Below are 26165 nucleotides of genomic sequence, written 5' to 3'. Positions count from 1 at the left end.
TTTCTTTTCTTCTTTTACATTTATTTTTGAGAGACAGAGAGAGACAGAGCACAAGTAGGGGAGAGGCGGAGAGAGAAAGAGACACAGAATCCAAAGCAGGCTTGAAGCTGTCAGCATAGAGCCTGACATGGGACGTGAACTCACAAACCGTGAGATCATACCTGAGCCGAAGTCAGGCGCTTAACCGACTGAACCACCCAGGCGTCCCAACTTAGCAAATTTTCAATGTGGGGCACCTGGGTGGCTCAGCTGGTTAAGCGTCTGACTCTTGATTTCAGCCAAGGTCATGATATCACAGTCATGGGATCAGGCTGGACATCAGGCTCTGCGCTGACCGTGCGGATGCTGCTTGCGATTCTTTCTCTCTCCCTCTGTCTCTGCCCCTCGTCAAAGTAAACTTAAAACAATTATTTAAAAAACAAAACAAAAAAACACTTAAAAACTTTACAATATTGCAGTCCTTAGAAACCATCATTGGAATTTTGAATTTGCATCCCCCGCCCCGGGCTATGCAGCATGATGCTCTCTCGGGATGCTGGGCGACGGCGGCTCTGACACTCAGTCAGCTAAACAGTCACAAGGGTCAACAACCAATACACGAACAATCAATCTGTACCCAGAGAGCCATTCTGCTTCTCACTTTTGGTATAGTATTCCATAAACTGCATGAGATATTTGGCATTTTATTATAAAATAGGCTTTGTGTGAGATGATTTTGCCCAACTGTAAGCCATGTGTTCTGAGCATGTTTAAGGTCAGCGAGGCTAAGGGAGGTCATGTGGTAGGTGAGGTGCATTAAATGCATTTTTGACTTATGATCTTTTCAGCTTATGATGGGTTTATTGGGCTATAGCCCCACCCACCGGAAGTTAAGGAGGATCTGTATATTTTTAGAAGATCACTCTGGCTGTTATATAGAGAAGGAATTACCTTCCACTCTCTAGAACCGTGCTTTTCAAACGTAAGCATGGTCAAGATCTCCTGGGAGGTTTATTACAACACAGATTCCTGGGCCCCACTCTAGAGGTTCCTGTGGGCGAGGTCTGGGTGGGGCCGAGAGTTTGTAGCTCCATCAGCCTCCTGGGTGATCTAAAGCAGGGGCCCCTTCACCTCAGCGAACATCCCCCACTCACAGAAAGCAGAGAAGACCCATCAACCGCGGAATTCCCCGGAGCTGTACTCAGCAGTCAATAACTTTGTCAAAGGAACACGGAAGAGTAAGCATCTCCTGGCCTGGGGGCAAAAACCGCTGTGACCAGGATGCCTCCTTCCTACAGTTCTCATGGGCTGTGGGCCAGGAGAGAGCGAACCTGTCGGTTTCACAGTGGTAGCAGGCGATGTTCATTCCTTCTGAACAGAGTTCTAGAGGGAGCCGGGCACAGGAGCCTGCGTGCCGGCTCCCCTAATTCGTTGTGGCATTCACGTAGGGCCTACTTCTGACTCAAAGGTTTACAAACACGCCCGGAATGTTTCTTCAATTAAAAATCAATCCAACAGGCACCAGTCAGCCTGCTGCATCATAATTGGATGTGTAGGATGGAGCGGAAGGAGGAATTCCTACCGTCTCCATCAGCTTGAGGTACTGCTCTATAATTTTTTATTATGTCCCGCTAAGCATCTCTCCTTAGGGTGCGGAGCTCCTTGGGCTCTCTGGGGTCTTGCCAGGATGGCAATACTTGGTCACAATGCATAGGGGTGGGGGGCCTTGTGCACCTGCTATGCCGGGGGATGTGCATGTTTTGAAGGGAAGGCCTCTGTGGTCAGTGTTTGCGGCAGAGGTGGGAGGGGCCAGGGCTTTCTTTTAAACAGGCTGGGTGGGGAGGGCCTGCCTGCCGGGATCCTGCAGCCCCGGCCGGCAGGATGCTTCCCGCTGGCACTGGAAGGACCAGTTCTGTTTTGCCTGGATCCTTTTATTGATGGCAACTGCATACAGAAGGATGGCTGTGGGGTGTTAATAACTTAAACAATTTTCTAGTTGTCTATACATTCCGGACTGTGGATTCCATAGCTAGCATAGAGGTCAAAATCAAATCGAAACCGAACAAAACAAAAAAAGCAAAAAAAAAAAAACCACCCAATATGGAAAAGGAAACTAGTACTTGTAGACCTACTTCTCATTGGGCACCTCAGAGCCTCTCATTTTAGAACACCTGACACCAATCTGTGACCTTGACAGTATTGTTGCCACTTCACAGATAAGTAAGATGAGGCTCCAAAAGCCTAAGTCACTTGCCCAAGTTCACACAGCTAGTAAGTGGTGCAAATGGACTTTGGACCAAGATATTTCTTTTTGTTGTTCCTACATCACTTTACCTCTCCTAAATATATACCAATGTGCAGATGCTGTGGTTGGGGTTTCCATATCTGTAAGCATTTGCTGAATGCAAATATACACCAAGGATTTTCACAGAAACTCTCGTTTAATCCTAATTGGAACCCTATAAGGCAATTTTTTTTTTAACTCTCTTTATAGAAGGAGAAAGATAAGCAAGGGTGGAGGGTGACTTGTGCCAGATCACCAGCTGAAGAGTAACGGAGTTGGTGGGATTTGAACCCAGAGCTCTTCGTGAGACTAGTGTTCTTTTCTGCAGTTGCACAAATACTAGATTTTGGCCAACGGTGCTATCAGACAGTAAGGAGCCTCTGACTATACGCCAGGGGTAGTCCTGGGTGGGCACCGCCTCATCGGACCGTTACTGTCATCGTCATTCCCAGGTTACAGATAAGGAAACCGGGGTTTAAAAGGGGCGCTTGTCCAAGGGCCAAAGTCAAGAAACGGCAGTGCCACTAAGACCCCCACGGTGTCTTATTCCCAGGACCAAATTATTGAAGGTCAGACCACTTTATTCAGATTAGAAAGAATGTCATATGTACCTCTTTCATTTTCTCCTGAGTTTGGAGGTACCTGGTCACTACTAATCTTGATTCATCATATTTTGTTGATAAACTGAATGTATTAATAGGAGGCATGAACTGGACCAAGGAAAACCAGGGATGGTCTGAGAGCTGAGAACCTGGAATTATCTAGAACTCACTCACGTGGGCACATTACAGTATCTGAGCTTCAGGGAACCCACCTGAGGGGTCTGGTGTGCATTTATGCTACCTGAAGAATAGAAGATCAATCTCAACCATCATTCAGCATGAATATTAGGATTAGATGTTATTTTCATTTTAAATGGCATAGAGGAAAAGGAATAAGAAATGGGAAGAGAGACTGTAATGGCAGGTCACTCACTAAAGTGCTGCCTGGTGAGGGGAAAGTGTGCACACCCACACCGCAGGCTGGCTGAGAAGCCCAGGGGACAAGGAAGGTTAGGGGTGACTCTGGGGCTCCGGTCTAGGTCAGTCTGTTATCGAGCCTGGCAGGGAGCTTGGCAGGTTTCAGCGAGTAGGGGGAAGCGGGCAGCTGCCCTGGCTTCCCCGATGCCCTCTGTAATCCTGTCTGGCCACGTTCATCTGCTCTCCTCTTCCTCACCTACACCCTAAACTCTAACCACCCTCGAGCCTGTGTGTTCCCAGTGGGCCTAGGGGCCTCTTTGACCCACGAATATGCCTAGGCTCCATCTTGGGAAGCCTCTCTCTCCTTTTGCACTTTCTACTGTCTACCTACTCAGCCTCCAACTCAACGCAGGCAACACCTCCCTTCGGACACACTCCCTGTCTCTTCCTTTCTCTGCCCCCAGGCCGGGACGGGGACTCCTCACATAGCATCTCTCTTTAGTGAGAATTCTAAGGACGAATTCTAAGCTGGGGCCTACAACTCCTGCCCCCTGGCGTATACACCTGTATGACCCCCTCCCTTGAGTGTGAGCTGAACCTGGGGAAGGCGATGGAATGTGGCTCCCGTGGATTACATGATATAATGGACTACAGAGTCTCCTGCTGGTTCTGAAGACGTAAGCTGCCATGCTGTGAGAAAACCACATGGCTAAGACCTAGGGGTGGCCTTTTACTGCTCAGAAGGACTCCAGCCCCAAAGCCAGCAAGGAACGGGGACCTCAGTCCTAGAACTGAATTCTGCCCAATGCCGGCTGAGCTGGGAAGTGGACCCTGACTCCCATGGGATCACAGCCCCGGCCAACACTGGGACTGCAGCCCTGAGGGCGGAACAGGGGACCCTGCTTGCCCATATCCAGACTCCTGATCCCCGAGCTGGAAGACACTCAATGTGTGTTTGAGCTGCTCCATCTGGGGTTACTTGTTCTACAACCGTAGATAACAAATACACTGAGCTGCGAACACGCTGGATACTCCTTGAAGGCAAACATGGCGTCTTCTCATAAATATCCCTGGCTTCACAAGAGCCTGGGACAGCACAGGAGGAGATGCTTACACAATATTTGCTGAGCGGTCACATGAATTTTGGAGATTGGGAAACTGAGGCCGCAGGAAGGGAAAACCTTGCTTGAGGTCACACAGCAGTCAGGACGGAGCTGGTACAAGGACCTCTGTGCTCTCCTCTTCTGTCCCAGTTCACCTCTACCTGCCACCTGTTATGCTCAGCAGGTTCTCTGTGTTTCTGCACAGGAGCCCCGAGGCCCGTGAATCTCCAGGAGACACCCAGCCAATGGAGTCACTTAATTCCATGAGCAAGCATTCGCCAACACACAGTGGCACTCCCCAAGTGAGGAACCTGCTTCCGTGAGCCGCACTGAACATGACTTATTCCAGGTATCTCTCGATGCCAGGTCCCACTCACTCCTCGGACTGTAGGTGAGCCTTCTCATGTCTGAGTGCTCACTCCTTTGTCAGCTCGTCCATTCTTCAGTCAGTCCCAACAGTAACAAGCAACATTTGTTGAACACCTAACAAGTGTGCCAAGTACTGTTTTGAGCACTTTCCAGGCATTAACTCCTTTAGTCCTGAAAATGATCCCCTGGAATCTCATCCACAGTCTGGACAAGCATCTCTGGGGTGACTCAAAGACAGAGTGAGCCAATCAAATTCCCTTCCCAACTGTGGGAGGTGAGGGGGAATGATATGAAGGAGCCTGGGGCTCGAGGGGCCGCCGTGGGCCATGTGTAGGAGAAAGCCGGCCAGCTGAGGTGGGAAGGACATACAGGACACCCAGGCAGAGAAAAGTATAGCCCTGAACGTGTGACCTCAGGACTCTGAACCCGTATACCTCCTGGCAGCCAGAGAGAGATTTTGTTTTTGTTTTTGTTGTTCTTATAAATTGTGTATTTCATTGATGATTTCTGTTTACAATGCACTACTGACTTTGTTGATTATTTCTACTGGTTCTTGCTCCTGTTGTACCCAGATTTTAATATCGCCCCCTAAAGCCAGAGATTACCTGGGAGACCGAATCACACATGCAAAAGCAAAGGGCTTTATTACGAATTTAGGTCGGGCCAGCCTAAACTCGGGCTCACAGACTTACTGGATCCACGTGGAGTGAGCCCCGAACAAAGGTGGGGTAGGACTTTTATGAGTTTGGGAAGGGGGAGTTACAGGAAATACAGTGATCCAATCATTATTATACAGAGAGATTTTGAAAGACCTAACCTGGATCATACAGCTTTGTGTAAATGTCTTCAATAAGTTCTCCCCACCCATAGGATAAAATCTGAATATTCTGTGAGTTTCTAATGTTTTATAATCTTCCTCTCATGCCACTTTCCTGCTAAGCTTTAGCCACTGTTCTTCTATTATGGTTTTGAATGAATGTTGCAAGACCCTTCTCACCACAGGGCCCTTACATTTGCTATTTTATTCACCTGGAAACATTTTTTCTCCCAGCAACCCACATACCTGCCTCCTTTTCTCATTGTTTAGACCTCTGTGGAAACGTCCTGTCCTTAGAAAGATTTCCCCTGACGACATCACCTAAAGAAGGTCCCTCTCTTGTTTAGTTATTATCAATCTCATTTCCTTCCAAGCATGTATCACGATTATAATCATTTTACTCAACTATTTTCTGCTATTTATACCATGATCCCCATGTTCTCAACCCTGGCTGTACATCACAAACTCAAAACAATGAAGGTCTCTGCCACACAAATATTCTTACTTAAATGGTGTGCAACAGAACTTGAAGGTGAATTTGTTTTAAGAGCTCCCCAGGTGATTCAATCTGTCTTCAGCCAAGGTTGAGAATCAGTGTGCTAGAGGGTAAGCCACACAAGGGTGGGAATCATGTCAGTACTTCCTGATAAAGGCTGGATGGATGTTTGTGGCATCAGTCCACAAAGGAAAAGAAACAGCAATGCTTTCCGGCAGTGATAGTGGTTCCAGAAGATGTGTTCCCTATAACACATCCCCTTTTCCTAGAGGTAATTTGAGTCAAGCACTGTTCTTTAGAGTCAGTTCTTCCTCTATCCTCAAAACCACCACCTTCATGGGAAGACAAGAGCCCTTGTTTTTCAGGGCTGGAGAGCGTGTGACCCCAGCCTAAGTGTGTGAGGCCATCTCTCCCTTCTCCATATGACTGGGTACAGAGCTGCAGGGAGGGGCCTGTGGGGAAGGCAGGGCCCATTTGCATACCTGTCCATGGAGAGCTGAGCGACCAGGGTGACGTCCGTGTTGTCTGAAGTGGGCTCATACTCGTAGTGTAAGAAGTACAGGTGGGTTCGGTGGACAGTGAACCGCTCTCGCCGGAACTCATAACACAGGTCGTCTTCATCCAGTTCAGAGAGCTGCTTCTGGAGCTGAAAGGTAGAAGAGGGTGTGGGACCAAGAAGGGAAGCCCCAAGGAGCCCGGAGCCTGCCCTTGCCTGAGGTGGTTACTTATTGGACATTGTTGATGGGTTACACATAGAAGGACAGTATCATTGCTTTTAGTTTCCTTGGCAATTTAATTTTATAAAGGCCATGATGAAGAGATGAAGGCTATGAAGATCTCATGGTCTGAGAAACAAGCTCCTCTGAGCTGAGAATGATGGTGGTTATCATCGATAAATACACAAGCAACCACAAACTTCTTATAAACAAAAAAGTCTTTCGGTAGATGACCTAGTACAACAATTTCAAGTAACAGGGCAGAATGTACTGAAATCCGAATGTCACAGAGCCTTTGTGTGAGCTGACACTTTTCTCCCCCTTAGAGCTCCAGACTTCTATCTCTGTACCAGGTATTGGGAGAGAGAAGCAAAACCAATCCCCAAACAAAATTTAAAAATCTGTTCCTTTTATTTCATCCAAGTTTAACCAGAGTCTTGGCATCTACTCTTCTTTCTAACTCTCAGGGAGTTGTGCTCCCTTCATCTGCCTGTAGAAGTTCTTACCCCTACTTGCCTTCCAATCCAATGTGTAAGAGCAGGCTGACCTGCCAACAGGAAACCAAAGACTTAGCATCTAACATTGATAGAAGCAGATACACAAAATCCAGATTTGTCTGAGGATACACAGCTGCCCGACACACAACCAAATCATGCCAGTCCCACCACGTCCCTCCCAGGCAGGGGTGACTGTGCCTACTTCACTGATAAAGATTTGCAATGAAAAAGTAAAAGAACATCAATAGGGATAGAAATTAGACCAGCAGATGTGTGGAGGCAGAATGGATGGACTGGGAAGAAGCAGGAGAGAAGCTTTTTGGGGGATGGAAACGGATGACACCTTCTTGTCTGTGAGACCTTAGCTGGCCCTGTCAGTTAGAGCTGGCCCACTTCTCCGTGCCCCCAAAGCACCCAATCCCTAACTCCGCTAAAGCACTTGTCAGTTTGAACCAAAATTACTTACTTCCATGGCGCCATGGTGACACTTTACCACTGCCCTTAGCACCGTGCCCATTGCATGACAGGTGCTTAATATTCATGTGCTGCACACATGAGAAATGTTTGCTGCACATACACTATAATCATTGTGCATTAAGGCCTGTCCTAATTTTCTTTCCATATCCTCTCATGCTATGCATAGAAGGTGATCCTTCTTAAGCCCATTGTTTGCTCCTATATTTGCAGTTCAAGGGTCTATAATGGCTGAAAACATCCTGGACACCAAACAAGCATGCACCAGGCTCTGTGCAAGGTGCTGGGTGCACGGGATCCCTTTCCTCAGAGCCTTCCAGTGAGGCATGTACAGCCTCATTAGACAGATGAAAAGTGGTTTTGAGATCTTGAGGTCACTCAGGGAGGCTGAACTTGGGTCCACCACCAAGCAGCCTCTTTGGGAGGCAGTGCTCACTCTGCAGTGCTCACTCAGCCTCGGGTCAAGAAGCAGATGCAGCACGGTATCTGAGGCTACTAGTTCTATCCCACTCCTGCCTCTACAACCTTGGGCATGTTGCTTAACCCTTCTGAGCCTCTACTTCCTCAACTGTAAAATGGGGTTGATAGTAGTAACTACCCCAGAAGGTTATAGGAGGATTCCGAGAGATCCTGCATATGTAGATGCAGTGTTTGGAGGAATGTAAAGACACAGCCGGCATTGTTACCATGGTTGTGACCAGTTAGGAAAGGGAGACAGCTGGGTGGATGCCTTCCATCCTTGACCACCACCTGAAGGAGACGGTATAGGGAGGCAGGGAAGCCAGGGGCTGGGCGAGGCTTGATAGCACGTCTGTCTCATGAGTGTCAAAGACAGTCCCCACCTCCTCCCCCTTGAGGAACCCAAATATACCTAGAAACCACAGCGTCACCCCCCAAGAGGAAACTTAACCAATTCATATCCTCCTCCTCTCCCACCCACACTGCAAAAGAACACAAGCAATGATTCCCTTTTAGAGAATATACTGCAAAGTATATTTGCAAAGTATATTTGCAAAGTTCTTTGCAAAAGCAGGGTTTTTTTTTAACAGGTGTAGCGGGGGGAATTTGATTTGTGTGGTGTTTTTTAATGTGTTGACAGGCATGCATGGCTTCTGGTTCAGTGGAGACAGGTGTGGAGTCACATGTGAGGATAGGTGTGGACATGTGTGTAAGTGTAGCCAGGCATGTGTGCATGGAGAAAAGCATCTTTGATGAGCCTTACAAAGAGAAGGTTAGTTTGATCATGTGTGAAAGGAAATTAGTGGGCAGAACACAAGAAATGCATGTGTGTAGGGGGTTTCCCGTTACTTATATGCAGGCACATGCCCTTAAGTTGGGGCAAAACAACATTGCAAGGTCAATGGCCCCAGGAGCCACTTTCTGAAAAGTGCCTGTGTAGTGGGCTCCTCAAGGCGGGGGCTGTAGCCCATTCAACTCTGCATTTCCTGCACCTAGAACATCTAGAGCATCCTGTATGCTCAACAAGCCTCTACTGGATGTACTCTTAGCCATGTACTCATGTTCAAAAAGGGAACAGTGACCAGTGAAAGGGCCCCCAGAACTCCCAAAGCATGGTCTGACCTACTTGGGAGGGTCTACCAATAGCCCTGGGGGATAAGTTGCCTCTATGAACTTCATAGTACCAACAATGTGACTCAGTGGCATCCATCCCTAGCTCACTTGTGGTCATCACAGTGCTTAAGAGGTAGGGTCTAGGGAATATTGCTGTCTACCAACCACGCTGGGTATTGTGGTAAGCACATCAAGTATGATGTCAGACCTATGATGTCAGAATCTATGGGACTCTGGACCAACCAGATGCCTTCCTTGAGCTTTAATGTTCTACTCATTATCAACATGGTGGTCTGCACCTTTGCTCGGCTAATAGGAATGAAACACCCGCCTTGGGCCAGGAGTGGTGCTAAATGTTTTCAGGTGGACTGCTTTATTAAGTTAATCCTTCAGCACACATCTGTTTTGCCAAGGAGGAACCTGAGGCTCAGAGGGTTCCAGTTATCTGCCAGTTACACGGCTAAGGAGCAGTCCAGACCGAGAACCCAGGCTTCAGACCTCACACCAGGGACCTCTTTGCAGTGTGATGGCTCCTCTTCCAGGAGCAGGATGCGAGGATCAAAGGAGACGGTGGAAGACACTAAGCTCCACGAAAAAGCGGGCCACAAAAATGCATATGCAGCATGATCCCAATACAGCAAATAGACAAACACACAAAAAGCCACATAGAAAAGAGACCAAAGGGAACACATTATAATGTTAACAAAGCTTTTCTCTCGACTGGCAGATTCACAAATGAATTATATTGGCTTCTTTATACTTTTCTGTATTTAATGAATTCCCTGCAATTTTCTCAAAGGAACTAATGCGTGTAAAAGTGCTTTGTAAACTGTAAAGTGCTACACAAAACCTAAGCAATGTTATTATGATTACATTATGTACCTTTTCAAATTCTAATCTAGGATTTCTTAGTGCTGGCTGCATGGCTGATGTTATCTCCAGGGGAAAACTGGAGCAGCTTAAAAACTACCTCCTTTTCACCCATAGTGTGGGTAATTTCTCCAGGGCGAGGCTGAGCTGGAGCGAGGGCTTTCATTAACAGGGCCTGAATGCTCCTGCACTCCATATTCTGGCCATGGGGGGAGGGGCGCGAGGAGCAGGGGGCTCCTGACAAGCAAGTCACAGAAACAAAAGACAGATTTCTCCTGAGATAAAATGCATTTGCTAAATTGCTTCTTTGGGCAGCCAGCTGAGGCACAGGGAGATTTGGACTCCAGGGAAAATGGCCCTTTAAGCAGTTTGCATTTATTTCTTCCCATCCGTAAGGACAGTGGCCTAGCTTGACCTCTGAGCTGTCAGAGATGATGGCTGGTCATGCCTGAGGATTCACAGGGGTTGAAAGTGTGGCCATGGCTCTGGACTAACGACCTTCTGTTCAAAGTCAGGCAAAATTACAGAGAGAGGTTACGGGGATAACCGGAAACTGAGACCTAATCCCTCTGACATCCATTTTCTGTGTGACCTTGACCAAGTCATTTCTCAGATTCATAAGACAAAGAGTTTGGGCTTTATAAAAGAGCTCTCAAGGATCAAATGCTTACTGGGGTCAGGGAACGTGCTGGGAGCTTTGCAGACACTTTCTCATTAATAGTCACACCGACTCCATGGGTTAGGGGCAACTATCTGCCTGTTTACAGATGAAAGCATTCATCATCTGAAGGGCACAGCCACTTGCTCAAGGTCACACAGTGTGTGAACAGAGCTAAGATATTACCTCCAGGTGTATTTCCTTTGAGTTCTTGTAAGTAATCAAGTCACTACAATGCCTTGTTAATCAATCTCTGGGACTCTTTCCAGTTCTACTGCTAGAAGGTTCTGTGACTATAGGAGACCAAACACATATATTCCCCACTGGGGCAGAGACCTGCAGTCCCCAACATTCATGGTCTCCTCTCTTCCTGGGTGCACAGCCTGGCTGCATTCCCAACCTTCCTGCAGGTCAGCTGATTGCATGGCCAAGTCTGGTCAGTGGAATGTGGGCAGGTTCTGGCTACTCTGGGCACCACTTTCGAGGCTGACTTAGGCACATTCTTCTCCGTCAGAGAGAGGAAGGCATCCAGGAGAGGAGCTCAAGTCTCCGTGGAGGGCAGAGCCACAAGATGGAAGGAGTCTGGGTTTCTAAGCCTTGGGAAAATACACCTGCCAATCAGAAACACCCATTTGGATTTTCGTGAGTAATAAACACCCAGCATGCTGAGCCCATTTTACAACTGCTTGTGTTAAAGTAACAAGCCTACTTGCCTCTTCTAGCCAGTGAGTGAGGAAGACAGAATTCGAAAGACCAAGAAAGGAGTCTATTCCTTCTTAGGACACGTCTTTTTCTGATGCCTTGGCAGCATGGGTGGAAAGACCTTGTGGGTAAAATAACACTCCAGAATGTTGCTTTCTACTTTCAACTTACTTTCAGTGTTCTGTGGCCTTGACCCCCATGGCCTCTTCTGCTCCTCTCCATCTCTGAGTGAGAGGCAGGGCTGCTCTCTTGCCCTCAGGTGACCAACGAGGAAACTGGGGCCCCAGAGATTTGCTCTAAGAAGCTGGGACTCAAACCCACACCTCCTGAAACCTAGCTCAGGGCTCTTCCCTATGGTTTCCCGTGAACCAGCTAGGCTTTATTAAACCACACAGGCAGAGAAAGATTACTGGCTCATACGGGCTGCCTGCTGTGTGTATTAATCAATGAAGTTTCAGGAATTCAAAACATCTACTAAGGAAAGAAACCCATGGGCCACTTTCCTGTTTTCTTGGGACGGAAAAAGCATGAGTTTAGGTCTATTCAGAGAGTCTTTTCCAGCACTCAGTCTCCAAGAAAATAATGAGGAAAAGGCCTGATTCTCCTCCCTCCCAGGTATCAGTATTAATTTGTACATGATACACAATGAATAGGCCCTTATTGTGTGCCAAGCTCTGTGCTAGGAATGGGGAATGAAGGCATTTCTACATCTAAACTGTTCATAGGGTCTGAGTGGGGGAAATAAAGAAGTTAGCAATTACAATGCTGTGTATCCATAATACCAACAAGACGTAATGGGGGGGGGGGAGCATGTGCTCTGTGTTGCACTGCCTGAAGTTCCTCTGCTGTCCTACCTCATTTAGTCCTCACTGAGCCTACCAGGCAGTGCTAGTTTGATGCCCATTTGACAGAAGGGAAAACTGAGGCACAAAGAGTTTAAGTAAATGGGCTGAAATCTCATATTTAGTATTCCTAAAATTTTACATGCAGTGGTCTCGCTCCAGAGCTGCAGGGGCGCCAGCGGCTACGGGCTCCAGCTCAGGTCATGATCTCACGGCTCGTGGGTTTGAGACCCGTGTCGGGCTTTGTGCTGACAGCTCAGAGCCTGGAGCCTGCTTCAGATTCTGTATGTCTCTCTCTGCCTCTCTCCTGCTCACACTCTGTCTCTCTCTCTCTAAGAAATATGCATTAAAAAAATTATAAGAAAAAAAGCACATGAGGGGAGAGCATCTGGCATGTGGGACAGGTTCCAGCCAGAGCCTAGGAGCGGGAATGAGGGACGCGTGCAAGTTGGAGCCGGACAGGAACAGAGCAGACAGGCCACCATGGAGTGCCTGCCTCCCTGAGCATCCGGACCCCGTGGCTCCTTCCCTTCCCCCGCCCAGCCTCCCAGGCAAACGCTGTGATCCTTCCGGCTCCAGAACTGAACATGTCCGTGGAGGGACCCCACCACCGCCCAAGGCCAGCCTGATCAGGGCGCTGGTGCTGTCCACCCAAGGACTCTGCTGCCCGCCGTGTGATTAAAGAGCTGGTGACATGCGGCTGGCACGTGACAGCAGTAGTGCATTCTGGTTTTCCTTTGGGGTCTCTCTGGGATACAGCTGTTCCCACGGAGCCATCTGTTCCCCGGCTCTGCCGTGCAGACGGGTGCCGTGAAGTGTTTATAGAACCCGCTTACATACATCTTATTTTTAACTTGTAACTGAACCACGGTGACACTGTGGTCTTTTCTTCTTGGTGGGCTTGGTCTGAGGAAATGTGGCCGCGCAGGCAGCCCACCGCCCTTGCAGGATGAGGGCGCTGAGTCTGGAAACCCTCCTTTCCGAGGCGAGGGAGGGATCTCAGCAGCTGGAGGGAAAGGTGTCAGGACAAGCTTTCTGGCCAGGGCTCCGAACCTGGCCCCCTGTGGGTGTGCAGCATCCATACACCTTAACCCCGTCAACCCTCACAACAGCCGGGCTGGGCTTATATACCGACCATTCTACAGGTGAGATGACTGAGGCTGGGGGAGGTGAGGGTTATACCTACGCTCCTGTAGCTAGTCCTCAGGCCAGCTGTTCTGATTTCGAGCACAGGGCTCCTTCCAGGACAGCACAGATGCTTCCAGAGAAGGACTCCCGATAGTTCATGTGTTTGCCAGAATTTACTGAGCACACACCAAGCGCCAGGCAGTCGTTTATGGGCATGAAGATATATTGATGAATGAAAGAGACAAAAACCCCTGCAGTCAGAGCTTCCTGTCTAGTAGGGAGAGACATGATCAACAAAATAAAAAAGTCAAGGATATAATATATCAAGTGGTGTGGGGAAAAATAAAGGCAGGAGCCCCGGAGACAGGGGTGCCGAGGTAGAGGGCAGGTACTGCGGTTGTAGGTCGGGCTCTGTTTTAAATACTTGTAGAAAGAGACCACTCAGCTGTGGGTCAAGCTTCATACGGGTTCCAGCGCTGCCATCAACCTGTTGCATGATTTCAGTCCTCTGAGCCTCGACTTCCTTCTCCAGAAACGGAAATAATAACTACCTCACATGGTTCGCCTAAGAGTGAGACGTGGTGGTAAGTAAAAACCACCAGGACAGTCCCCGAATAACCCATAGTTCTCATTATATTCATTTTCTATACGGAGCTCCAGCCACCTGGGAATCATGGTCCCAGTTCATCACTCCGGAGTTAGACAGACCTGGTTTCCAATCATGGCCGCACCACTTAGCCGCTGTTTGACTTTGAGCAAGTAACTCGTCCCTTCTGAGCTTTGGTTTCCTTATCTGTGAAATGTGACTCATAAAGCCTACCACCCTCAACTGCAGTGAAGATTAAAGCTGCACTTCCCTTTCTGCAGGAAACCCCCAATTGGCAGAGGCTGCTAGAAAAAGCAGATAAAAGTCTTGAAGCCACACAGAGAGCTGTCCCCATTTAGGAGACACTAGAGTGACTAATGCCTGGCACAGGGAGACTCAACAGGCTTCAGCATCTCTTATGCCATCACTTGGAAGCCAGTGCTGGTTCCCTGGAGTGCTGACCTGGTGAGGACGCCGGGGACGGAGCAGAGCCCGAGCGGGAAAAAGGGGTCATCGATTAGTGATGTCTGCTGTGGACATGGGCCAGGGAAGCTCCCAGTCTGCAGACACTGACTTACAATTCATTATAAAAGGCAAATTTCATCGGTGTCCAGTTTTTTACCATGTTTTTTTTCTGTTTTTGCACATTGTGAATATTTGCTATGTTTCAGAATTTAATGTCTCACATAATAATGCATGATTCTTTTACTATGGGTCTTTCTGACCTACATATAATTGGGCTTTTTTTTTTTTTCCCTTCAGCCACCCGGGGAAGGATGAACGGGGAGGTGAGCCCAGAAAGGGTTGTTCTGAAACTGATGAACTCTTAAGTGAGAGCTGTCAAAAAAGAATCTGCAGAATAAGCAGGACAGTCTGAGGCCATTTCCTGCCAGGATACACAGCATCCTCCTTCCTCTGGCCAATTCCTGCCTCCTCAGTCTAGTTAGTGCCGTCTTAGCCATTGAAAATTATAAACTGAGGTTAGTATACTTTAGTTATTAAAGGAAGTGCATGTACTTTACCAAGCTTCCCATCCAAATTGGTGAAAACACGTATATTCTAATGGTTCTGCATTTTATTTATTTTTTTAAAAAATTTAAAAAATGTTTTTTATTTATTTTTGAGAGACAGAGAGAGACAGTGTGAGCAGGGTAGGGTCAGAGAAAGAGGGAGATACAGAATCTGAAGCAGGCTCCAGGCTCTGAGCTAGCTGTCAGCACAGAGTCCGACACGGGGCTCGAACCCACACTCATGAGATCATGACCTGAGCTGAAGCCTGACGCTTAACCGACTGAGCCACCCAGGCACCCCTGGTTCTGCATTTTAAAAGGTGAGCTTCCTTTATTTGGACAATCCCCTTAAGTGGAACAAAGCACTCTTGATGATAAGGCATCACTTTACAAATGCAGCGCTTAGGGAGAGTGGCCTGGCTCCAATAACCAATGTACGGACACGTGCTGCCCTTTCTGGCGGGCTGTCAGAGACAACAGGGCGGATCCTTATTTTTCATAGCTCCAGAGGACAGGACTCAGAAGGGAAGACCACAGGCCACATAAGGAAGAACAGGTTAGCATCTGCAGCTTTCCGACAGCGGAGTAAGCTGCTGCAGGTGATGAGCTCCCTGTCTTCGGGAGGATTCCAGCAGAGGCCAGATGCAAGCCTGTTAGAGTTGCGGTAGAAGGATTTTTGCATGGATTAGGGGTGGAGAGTATCTGATCATCCAACTGTGCTCTGAGGAGCCCCAGGTTTTACTAGATACACTCGAGAGGCGGGTTGCTGAGGAAAAGGGAGCGAAATGCTACGGTATGGGACTCTGGCCTCCACTGTAACTTCAAATGGTAACAGCTACTGCGCACTGAATGCTTGACAGAAATTACTGGTTCCAGGGAGAGATGTCACGAGACAGAAGAAGCCGCGTGTCCCATCGGCTACTGTCCATCTAAACCACGGATGGAATGTGGTCTTCCAAACCAAAGCCCCTTGTCCTCGAGCAAGAACCCCAAACACAGTCTAATACGGGGGTCCGCTCCGCCCATCACCTTGGCTTCCGAATTTATTCACTCTTTGGCAGCAAGGTCAGCCAAATGGGCTCTCCCTCTTAGCTGGAGTCTCCTACCTGGTGGGAAATCCAGTGGGGATTGCATGGCCCAGAGCAAAGGGGACAGTCCCCTGCTATGCTTTACAGCCAGAGCTCTAAGCAATGCTGGGTTCCTCTCTCTGCCAAACCTGCCCAGGAAAGATGTTAATAAAATCTGAAAGCCATGTGTGGAACAATAGGTTTGGACTCAACATCAGATGGGTTTGGCATCGCGATCGATGGAAAAGTGCACTTCAGTGAACGCAGTGTTCCTGATGCTGAGTCTCGTTTTTGGTGATTCAACATAAATGATCCATAAAACACTGTGACAAAGGCATCACTGGCCCCACTTATCCGATGGTGAACTGGGGTTCAGAGCATTCGCATGAATTCTCAGAGCCCTGCGTCTGCTGAATGAGTGACCTGCAAGGAGGGAGCCCAGGGCCTTATCATCACCTCCCTGGGGAAATAACAATAATGAATTTTTGTGGCCCCTTATGTTCTCACATTGCCTTCCTTTGCCTGTGCCCTGTTTTGTTCATCTCTGGTCTCAACTACCTGTGCTGGTCCCTCCCTCCCACGAAGTCTACTCTCTGTACCCCCTCATTCCTCCATTTTAGCCTTCAAATCCTACCTCTTCCAGGAAGTCTTCCCTGATGCACCTGCTCTTTTGTAGTATATGGAATGGCCTTGTGTGCTATTGAAGACACCTTGTGTGCCACCTTGCTCTGGCGCTTCTCACAGTGAAGAATGACCCCAGTGTGTCTGCATCCCTCGCTAGAACAGGCTCTGATTTGCAACACTCCTCCTGGGTCACCAGTCCTGTGGCCGGTGACTGAACAACTATCTGCCCAGCAGATACTGCCTTTGGAGCCCTCTCCCCTCCGAGACCTGCAGTCCCACAAAGAGGTTCCCAACTTCTTTTCTTGTCAAAGCTCTACTAACAACTTCCTCCCGGTGAGCCGAGAGCATCGGCTTTGGACCACATCCAACATCTCACCCTTTCCCTCTGGCTGTGTTTGCCAAGGACACCTGACATACTGCAAAGGGCCAGGGGGTGGAGCTCCCTGCAGGGACACCTTTCCAGGGACACAATGTTTGTGTCCTTACCCCAGCTGGGGCCACTGGGCGCGGGCTCAGCACAGGAGCCTGTCCTGTTGACCTAGGGGTGCTAGCTTACCTGCTCCCCTGCTCTCAACTGCTTCTCTCGCCCTGCTGCCGCCGCCCAAGGTCAGAGCCCCATCGCCATCTTTTTGCCTGGGATGTGGCAACGGTCTAACTGGCCTCCCAGCCTCCAACCTGTCCCTCTTACTATATTCTCTATATGGAGCGATTTCTCTCAAATATAAATGTGATCTTGATTGCAAGTCCTTTAGTGGGTCCTCACTACTGACAGGTCAGTCAAAACTCCTAAGCATGGCCAAGGTCCCTCCGAGCAGTTTCATTCTTTGTCACTTCCAACATGTCTGAGCTCCAGGACACCAGCGACCAGCAGGTTCTCCCTGACTCCCTGCTTTTCCATCTGCCCATCCGTTCTGCCCTTTACCTGGCACTCCCTTTGTCTCTCTTATTTGTTCACGTCATTCAATAAATATTTGTTAAGTGCTTATGAGGTGCTTGCTTCTCGCTAGAGGAAGGAGCCCCGAGAGGGGAATAAGGCAGAGTCTCTAAGGGTCTTATATTCTGGTCTTTTATTAGGGGGAAAAAAACAACTGTATGAACCAATTAATTGTGGAATGTAGCACATGCTCAGATGAAAGGAAAATGGGGTGCCTCACAGTGACTTAGGGCATTACTTGAGGTCAGAGGGGTCAAGGGAAGTTTCTGAGGACCCCACATCTGAGACGTTTGGGCACCTCGGGGCAGGGTGCTCCAGGCAGAGGGGAAGCAAGCCAAAGGCTGTGACCTGGGAAGGAGACTGGAATGTAGGCGGTGGGTGTGGCTAGTGCACAGCTGGGCAGGGTGTTTGGGACAACAGCTACGGTGAGCCCTGGAGAAGGCTGTTCCCTCACTCATGACCCCACCCTGTGCTCAGAGAGACCGTCCCCTAGGCAGCTCTAACTCTTCCTGTGCAGCAGCTGACCTAACCTATGGGGACAGGGTCAGCCTCTAAGTTCAGCCCGAGTCCTGCACGGTGCCAGGGGGATGGCTGGTATTCACACCTGCCTGTCGCAGACTCAGAAGGACCACTGATGACTCGCCAACCCCAATGACCTACAGGGGGAAGCTGCTGGTAGGAGAAGCCGGTGGGTCACTTAGAAAGGGAGTAGCACCTCCCCAAACACTGAAAGGCACACCTGGGGAACTCACTGATAGGGACAATTAACTGATGGCTTCATCCTGCAAGGCTTTTTATTTGAGCTTCTTCCGTGGAGGAAAAAACAAAGGCAAGAGAACAGTTTTCATTTAGTGTTTGGGGAAAAAAAAGTGACGAATGGGCATTCAGATATTGATGATGATGGCAAATACTTATCTGAGTAGAGAGTGGAAGGAAAAACCAGAAGAACACAGTGTCAAAACCTCTAAGTGCTTTTCCAGAATCCGAGGCAGAGTTCAAGTGCTTAATGGTTTCTTTCCTCTATTGCCAGTGGTAGGGAAGAGCAAACACTGAAAAAGGCACGGAGGGTGAGGCGGAGGAGGGCAAGAGCTCAAGGGGAGTCTGCCATGACCCAGGGGACAAACACTAGAGGGCAAGGTGGCCTTGAGACCAGGTGTCCTGATAAAGGTCCAGCCGAGCGCATCACCCAGACCTTCCACGCACACCCTCCCCTGCCACTGGGAGCCCAGAATACTTCTCATGACATATAAGATAAGAATATAAACAATAACAATAATAAAGCAAAATCCTGGCTCTTTAACCTGCTTTACAAAATCTTTCCAATCTGCCTCCTGCCTTCTTGTTGCTCAGCTTCTCTGTTCTCCGCTTCCCCCTCCAGGCCCTGGGCACCCTGGCAATCCTTCAGGTCCTCACATGGGCCCGGCCCTACCCCAGGGCTTTTGCACTGGCTATTTCCCCCACCTGGAATGTACTTCCTTTGCTCTTCCACCCCTGCCCCCCAGCTTTACTGAAGTATAATGGATGGACAGAAAATGACACATAATAATAACAATTTGGTGACTTTGGACATATGCTACATTCATGTTATTTTCACTATCATCAAGGTAATAAACATACATCACCCCCAAAAGTTTCTTAGATTTGTGTGTGTGTGTGTGTGTGTGTGTGAAGAACACTTAACACGAGGTCTAACCTCTTAAAATGTTCGAGTGCTCAATACTCTGTTGACCGTAAGCACTGCATTGTACCAAGTTTGCTGGGACTCACTCATATTGTGCAAATAACTGAACAACGGCCCCCCACAGCCCCTCTCCCTGCCCCCTGGTAACCGCCATTCTGTTGTCTACATCTCTAGCTTTACTATTTTAGATGCATCTACATACATGAAGCACCATGCAGTATTTATCCTTCAGGAATGACCTCCTTCACTTAGCATAATATCTCCCTGGTTCATCTACATTGTCACAAATGCTAAGATTTCCTTTTATTTTTGAATACTTTCCAGTATTGAGTATTTTCCAATACTCTACTGTATACTATATCCACTCATCTGTCAATCGGCAGGTAGGCTGTTCCTCCTCCGGCCGTCAAGAGGAATGCCGTAGTGATCGTGGCAATGCAGACACTGCCTTGGGATCTTGATCCTGACTTCAGTTCTTTTGGATACATCCCAGAAGTGGGACTACTGGCTCATGGGATGGTTCTGTTTGTAATTTCTTGAGGAGCCTCCATCTTATTTCCCAGAGCGGCCACAGCATTGTCCATTCAACCAACGTTCCAGTTCCCCCACGTCCTCACTGAGCCTCGTGACCGTCTGCTCTTTGACATTCTAACAGGCGTGAGGAGGTATCTCATTGTGGCTGTGATGTGTACTTCCCTCATTCCTTGCTCTTCGATGGCTCTTGTCCCTCAGGTCTCAGATGGACCATCACCTCCTCAAAGAAGCCCTCCAGACCCTGCAAACCAGTGGAGTAGCCAGCTGCTTATTAATATGCTCAATACTATGTAGCATCTGCCAGTGGCTGATCATTTTTCCTGAATGTTCTTGTAGTTATCACCTGTGTTTCCCCCATGGGAACATGACTACCGTGAGAGCAAGGGCTGTTGTCCTTTTTTTTCTTTTTTGGACCTATGAATACTCAGCACTCAGAATAAGAAGGCCCTCAGTAAATGTTTGTTGACTGACTAAATGAACAAATTCCTCCTGTGTCTAATACTAAGGATCAAGGCAAGGGAGGAAATATTTATTGAGCATCTAATGTGGCAAATGCTGAGCCCGGTGCTTTAAATGCAGTTTCGTGTTTAGTCTCAAAACACACCCCTAAGGTTTTTGTTCCGACTTGGCAGCTAAGGAAACAGAGGCACAGAAAGGCTGAGTAACTTGCTCGAGGTCACATACTTGGTAACTGGAAGGGGGTAAAGCCAAACCCAGGTCAGCCTGACCCTCACTGCCCTGCTTTTTTCCATGTGTGTGCTGCTTCTCCCCTTCCCACTCCCCAGAACTTCAAATCACTCTCAACTTTGCTCCTTGCTTGCTGTGAGCAACCTGCTTGACCTCTCTGTGCCTCAGTTTCTCCACTCTGATTGGGGGGAAAAGAAAAAGGGTTGAATATCAAAGGAGACAGACCATATAAAAAATTATGAACAGTGAAGAAACAGGAAATGTAAGTGTTAGCTATGCCTGTGACCACGTACCTAACACTCTTCACCTCTGCTAACCCTAAAGGAGCCAGTCCCTTGGGCAAGTCTTTGCTGCCGCCCGTGCCCTGACCACTGAATCCTGGGTTTCCCCTGTGGCCGCCAGCCCTGCATAGATGTCCAGTTTCCCGGTTGTGGAGAGACACGGCACCTGCTCTTTCACGGCACCCCAGCTCGCCCTGGTTCCGCTGCTTGGATACTCACTTCCAACTTCACCCTGTCGGGGCCAGGCATAGCCTGTCTACACCCGCAGCAGTGAGCATGGAAGGCACGTGTGGACTCACCTGCTGCCCCCCCACCCCCACCCCCGCTGCAGGGGACCCTGGGGCAAGGGCGGCTTGTGCATCTTGGGGGCCGCCCCTGCATCCCTGCCCCTCCCCCCCACTTACGTTTTCGCTGTTGACATCGGCTTTGCTTGTGCATCTCGGGGGCGCCCCTGCATCCCTGCTACCCCCCCGCCCCGCCCCGGGACTTACATTCTCGCTGTTGACATCGGCTTCGCTGGGGCAGCCGAACAGCTCCCGCCTCAGGAGGTTCCCGTCGTACTCCAGGAAGGTCAGGTAGAGGTTGCGGAAAAACTCCACGTGCTTGTTCTTCACCCGCAGCTTCTTGGGGGAGTTCCAGTGAATGACCTGCCAGGGCGACCAGGGGGCAGTCAGGCCAGGAGGGCTTGCGCAAGACCCGGCTGGGCGTCCATCTAAGCCGTGCTGGTGGACTTGTCCACGCTCTCACTCATTCACTCATTCATCCACCGTGTAGGCAGCAGTGGTGGTGAGGGGGCGCCAGAGGCCAGCCTCCCTGGGGTCAAACCCTGGCTCTGCTCCACGTAGTTCCTTCATCTTGGATGAGTGACTTACACTCTCTGTGCCTCAGTTTCCTTGTCTGTGAAATGGGGGTAGCTACTGCTCCTGCCTGTGCCAGCATTTTAGCTTCTGTCTCTCAGTTCCAAGCTTGCTGAGATGGGGACTATGCAAACCCTATTTCTGCTTTGCCAGCCACCTCCTGTTAGGTACTGTCAGCAGGGGCCGTGAGAGAGAGACTGAGGCTGAGGATCTGGGAGAAGGAAAAAGCGATGTGGCCCTCCTGTTGCTTCCTGTTTCTGCATGCATCACCCTACCTCCTTTTTTTTTTTTTTAACGTTTTATCAATGTTTATTTTTGAGATAGAGAGACAGAGCATACTTGGTTGAGGGGCAGAGAGAGAGGGAGGTACAGAATCTGAAGCAGGCTCCAGGCTTTGAGCTACCTGTCAGCACAGAGCCCAGTATGGGGCTTGAACCTGCGAACTGTGAGATCATGACCTGAGCTGAAGTCGGATGCTTAACAGACTGAGCCACCTGGGTGCCCCCACGCCACCTCCTTTCTTCAAGGTGGCAGTGGCACATCCTCCCTTTAGCAGCAGCTAGGATCATTTGGCAGCTTTCCCAACACTCAGAGCGAGTTTCCTCGTCCGCCCTGGAGCTGCCTGCTTTCCCCAGCCTGGGTCTGGCTTCCAGCCCCACGTGGTAAGAATCCCCCCACCTCTCCCTCTGTTCCTTCAGCTCCAGGGGAGGTAACAGTTTCCTGTGAGTTTCTATTTTTGCTTTTTTAGTTTGCCAAATGTACACTTTATGTGTGGTTGGCCATTTTTTAAAGATCGGATTCTCTGAGTAACTGGTGCGGTTCCTGCCTCCAGCCGGACTGAGGGAGGCACCACCTCAGAGCCACCATCGACCTGCGGGTACACGTGAACCACACAAGGAGTGTCTGGCCAAGTGTGGGCGCTCAAGGAGGGCTGGTGAGTCCGTGCCAACCGTGTACCAGGTTGGGAGAGGGGCAGCGACCTCTGCTGACAGTGATGGCCCTTGGCTGGCTGGCCGTCGGCAGGAGATGCATCTACAAACGGCACAGAATGTGATCATGGAGGGAGGGCCATGGAGAGCAGGAGCTCTAGAGGTGCACCTGCTGGGGCCTGAAAGATGAAGCAGAGTTTCCTGGGAGGCAGGGGCAGGCACGCAGGGGATGGTGGTGGCACAGTCCAGCCAGAGGGAAGACCGGTGGGAAAATGAGAAGTCACGTGCTGCAGCCAGAGCCCAGGTGCTGGGGGGGAGGAGGGGTGCGGGGGGAGATGAGGCTGCAGGGGTGAGCAGGGTCCAGGGAGAGCCCGGCTCAGAACTCACTGGAGAGCTTACAGAGGAGGAGGAAATGACTAACTGCAGGGTTGAGTAGGGTCCTCTGACTATACTGGAGCAGACATGAGTGGCAGGGTGGCTGGGGAGCAAGAGGAGCCAGTGAGTGATGGCAGTTAGGGGTATTTTCCTGCAGGCACAGCTCATGCCCCTGGCAGGGGGGCCCTTCCCCATCAGCTTTACATTTGTGGCCTTTTGATCCTCATGGTGACCCAAACAAGGAATGCAATTTAAAAAAAATTTTTTTATCTCTTTATTTTTGAGAGAGAAAGAATCAGAGCCTGATGTGGGGCTGGAACACATGAACTGTGAGATCAGAACCTGAGAGGAAACCAAGAGTCCCAACTGCTTAACCGACTGAGCTACCCAGGCATCTCGGGAATGCAATTTTCATTTCTTTTTTTACTGTTTTTATTTATTTGAGAGAGAGAGAGAGAGACAGACAGACAGACAGACAGCATGAGCAGGGGAGGGTCAGAGAGAGAGGGAGACACAGAATCTGAAGACAGTCTCCAGGCTCTGAGCTGTCAGCACAGAGCCGGACCCGGGGCTCGAACCCACGAACCACGAAATCATGACCTGAGCAGAAGCCAGACGCCCAAACGACTAAGACCCCCAGGCGCCCCCAGGAATGCAATTTTAAAGAAGAAACATGAGAAGTGACATGCCCAAGGCCACAGAGTTGGTATAAACATGGGAGCCGGGATTCAAACCTATGTCTGAATAAACCCAATTCCAAAGCCCATGTTTTGTCCACATGGCAGAGAATCGGAGAGTCTGGGTTGTGAAAACTTGCCTGTTCATGCCTTGTCACATCGCAGAAGAAATAAACCAGCTCTCACCTTTCCCCAGCTCGCCTCCTGTGGTGGTTGGACCCACAAGAGCTGACGCTGAGACAGAGGAAGGGAATGGGGTGTCAGAGCTCGTTCTTTTCCTGGTTCCCTCCTTGAGCCATTTTCTTTCTGCAGGAGCCTCAACAGGGTGGCCATCTAGGGAGGTCTGGAAGGCCTACATCTCCCTGCCCCTCTCTGAGTCCTCTGGAGGTATGGTAGCTGCATACTTGCGGCTGGCTGGGCAAATACTCCTTTGCAAGACCAAGTCCCTCTCTCGAGGCGAAGGGGACAGCAGGAGACCTGACTGGTGGGAACCACACCCCTGTCCTCCTACGATCAGAACGGTGTAATGGCGGAGTGGGGACCGGAGGCGTCAGGCCAGCCGGGTTTGAATCTCAGCTATGCTCTTCAGTAGCTGTGTGGGTCCTGGGGCAGCTCGTTTCATTTCTGAAGGCCTCAGTTTCCTCGAGTACAAGGTGGGAATCAGTAACCCTGACTTCACAGAGTAGCTAAGAGGTTTAAACAGCTGCCTACCTGGGCCCAGTGCCTGCATGCCGGGGTGGCCCCGCCTTACGTGGGTTCTCCTCTCCCCTCGAAGGTGGTGGCAGTGGCGGCCTGCCTACCGGCAACCTGCCCCCCTCCCCCTCCCCCTCCTGCCAGCACGAGGTCTGCCCACTGCAGGAGTAAGTCAGGAAGCGAGTGTTCAGCATCCAGGACGGTGCAGAACGGCCAGCAGACCCTTCCTGGAATGAGGCCACTTGGTGGCACTTGCATTTCAGAGAAGGAGGAGTGTGTACAATGCATTCTCTTCCGGGGCCTTTGAAGGATGCGAGAAGGAAGGAGAGGGAAGGCTGTCCCCTGAGTACACACCACCCCAGGCACGAGCCTGTCCTGGGCCACACATTAAAATAATCGCATGCGGGCTGGTGTCACTCACACCCTGTGGGGATCATGTCTTTGCTGCAAGACATTTTGGTGCCTGCCAAGTGCTGAGGCAGCAGGAAGGCTGATGGATGTGCATCTGACTCAGGAAACTTGAACTTCCTCAATAGGGAGAAACTTACACTGAGTAAAAATAAGGGCTGGCCTCTGTGTCCCTGGACAAATGAATCTTCACTCCTGGCGCACAAATCTGCCAGGCAGTTTGGAGACACCGGGTCATCAAATCCCCCAGATAAGCCCATTTGGATCCTATTGTCCACTTTACGGAGATGGCCCTTGACTTGCCCATATCTCACAGCTGGTAAGCGGCAGAGCTGAGACACGAAGCCAGCTTGGAACCCGGAACCCCATCTTCTTCACTGCTACCACGTACGGTGCCAGCGGGCTGAGCGCTTTGCGGACAAGGACGTGAGGCTTACGGAGGAGGTGGCTTGGCCAAGATCACATGGTGAGTTTGGACTGGGTCAAGGCTACAATGAGGACCCAGGTCTCACTCCAGGCCACCTCTTATCCCATCATGCCTCATTCCGTTCTGTGTCCGCAGAATGATCTGGGTCTGCCTATGGCATCCAGGTAAATACTGGTGACAGGTGTTCTATAAAAATTAGCAAAGGACAAGGGGAGAAGAAGGTGGCGTTGTTGGCAGGCCAAGGGTATTCTGGGAAACCCTTTGCTACCTGGCTGCCCTGTGACAGGGAGCCTCACTCAAAGATCCTGGTGCCTGCCAAGTGCTACACCAGCAGGGAGGCTGAGGATGTGCGTCTGACTCAAAAAACTTGAGTCTCTTCAACAGGGAGAAAGTTAATGTATATTCAGACTTACCCTTTTCTCCTTAGTTTTTCATCAGCTAGACACGGCATATTCCACTCCCTTGTGCTAGGCTCCAGAGAAGTAAGTGACGCTATGTTTACGAATACCCAGCACACCCTAGACATGAGGCCACGGTTGGTATGTGTGTGCATGTGTGACGTTTCCACATTCGATCCTCAAAACAACTTGGTAGAAGTGATGTCTATTATCCCCATTTTAAAGATGATAATTCTGAGGCTGAGCCTAAGACAGGGTCTCTCAATTCGCAAGTAACCGATCCTACTACAGAATCAGGTCTGTCGTGCTCCCAAATCTTTACCTTTCTCTCTCACTATTCATTTATTCAATACATATTAAATATTTACTATTGAAGCTTGAAAAGATGTGAGTTCTTTGTGTGCCATCTTTCATTTATGCATGTGAGAGGGTTTTCTTTTCTTAATATTTTTACATTGTAGTACTTGTTTTCCTTGTTGGGGTGTTTGCTTATTTAATACATTCCATCAAGGACAGAAATTACATGCTGGT

General features: G+C 49.5%; 1 protein-coding gene across 3 annotated transcripts in view; it reads right to left on the bottom strand.

Moving 5' to 3' along the window:
• LARGE1 (LARGE xylosyl- and glucuronyltransferase 1) overlaps positions 1–26165 on the bottom strand; it is a 528769-nt gene that overhangs the window by 34107 nt on the left and 468497 nt on the right. For all 3 annotated transcript variants that reach the window (XM_029954992.1, XM_029954991.1, XM_029954993.1), the window contains 2 exons: positions 21362–21517; positions 6490–6653 (listed from right to left, as the gene is read on the bottom strand). In XM_029954992.1, the coding sequence (XP_029810852.1) occupies positions 6490–6653; positions 21362–21517 (320 nt within the window). The remainder of the gene's footprint in view (positions 1–6489; positions 6654–21361; positions 21518–26165) is intronic.

The sequence above is a fragment of the Suricata suricatta genome, chromosome 10 (genome assembly GCF_006229205.1).
Source record: "Suricata suricatta isolate VVHF042 chromosome 10, meerkat_22Aug2017_6uvM2_HiC, whole genome shotgun sequence".
In the NCBI taxonomy this organism is placed as follows: Eukaryota; Metazoa; Chordata; class Mammalia; order Carnivora; family Herpestidae; genus Suricata; species Suricata suricatta.
This window is presented reverse-complemented; position numbering and strand designations above follow the sequence as displayed.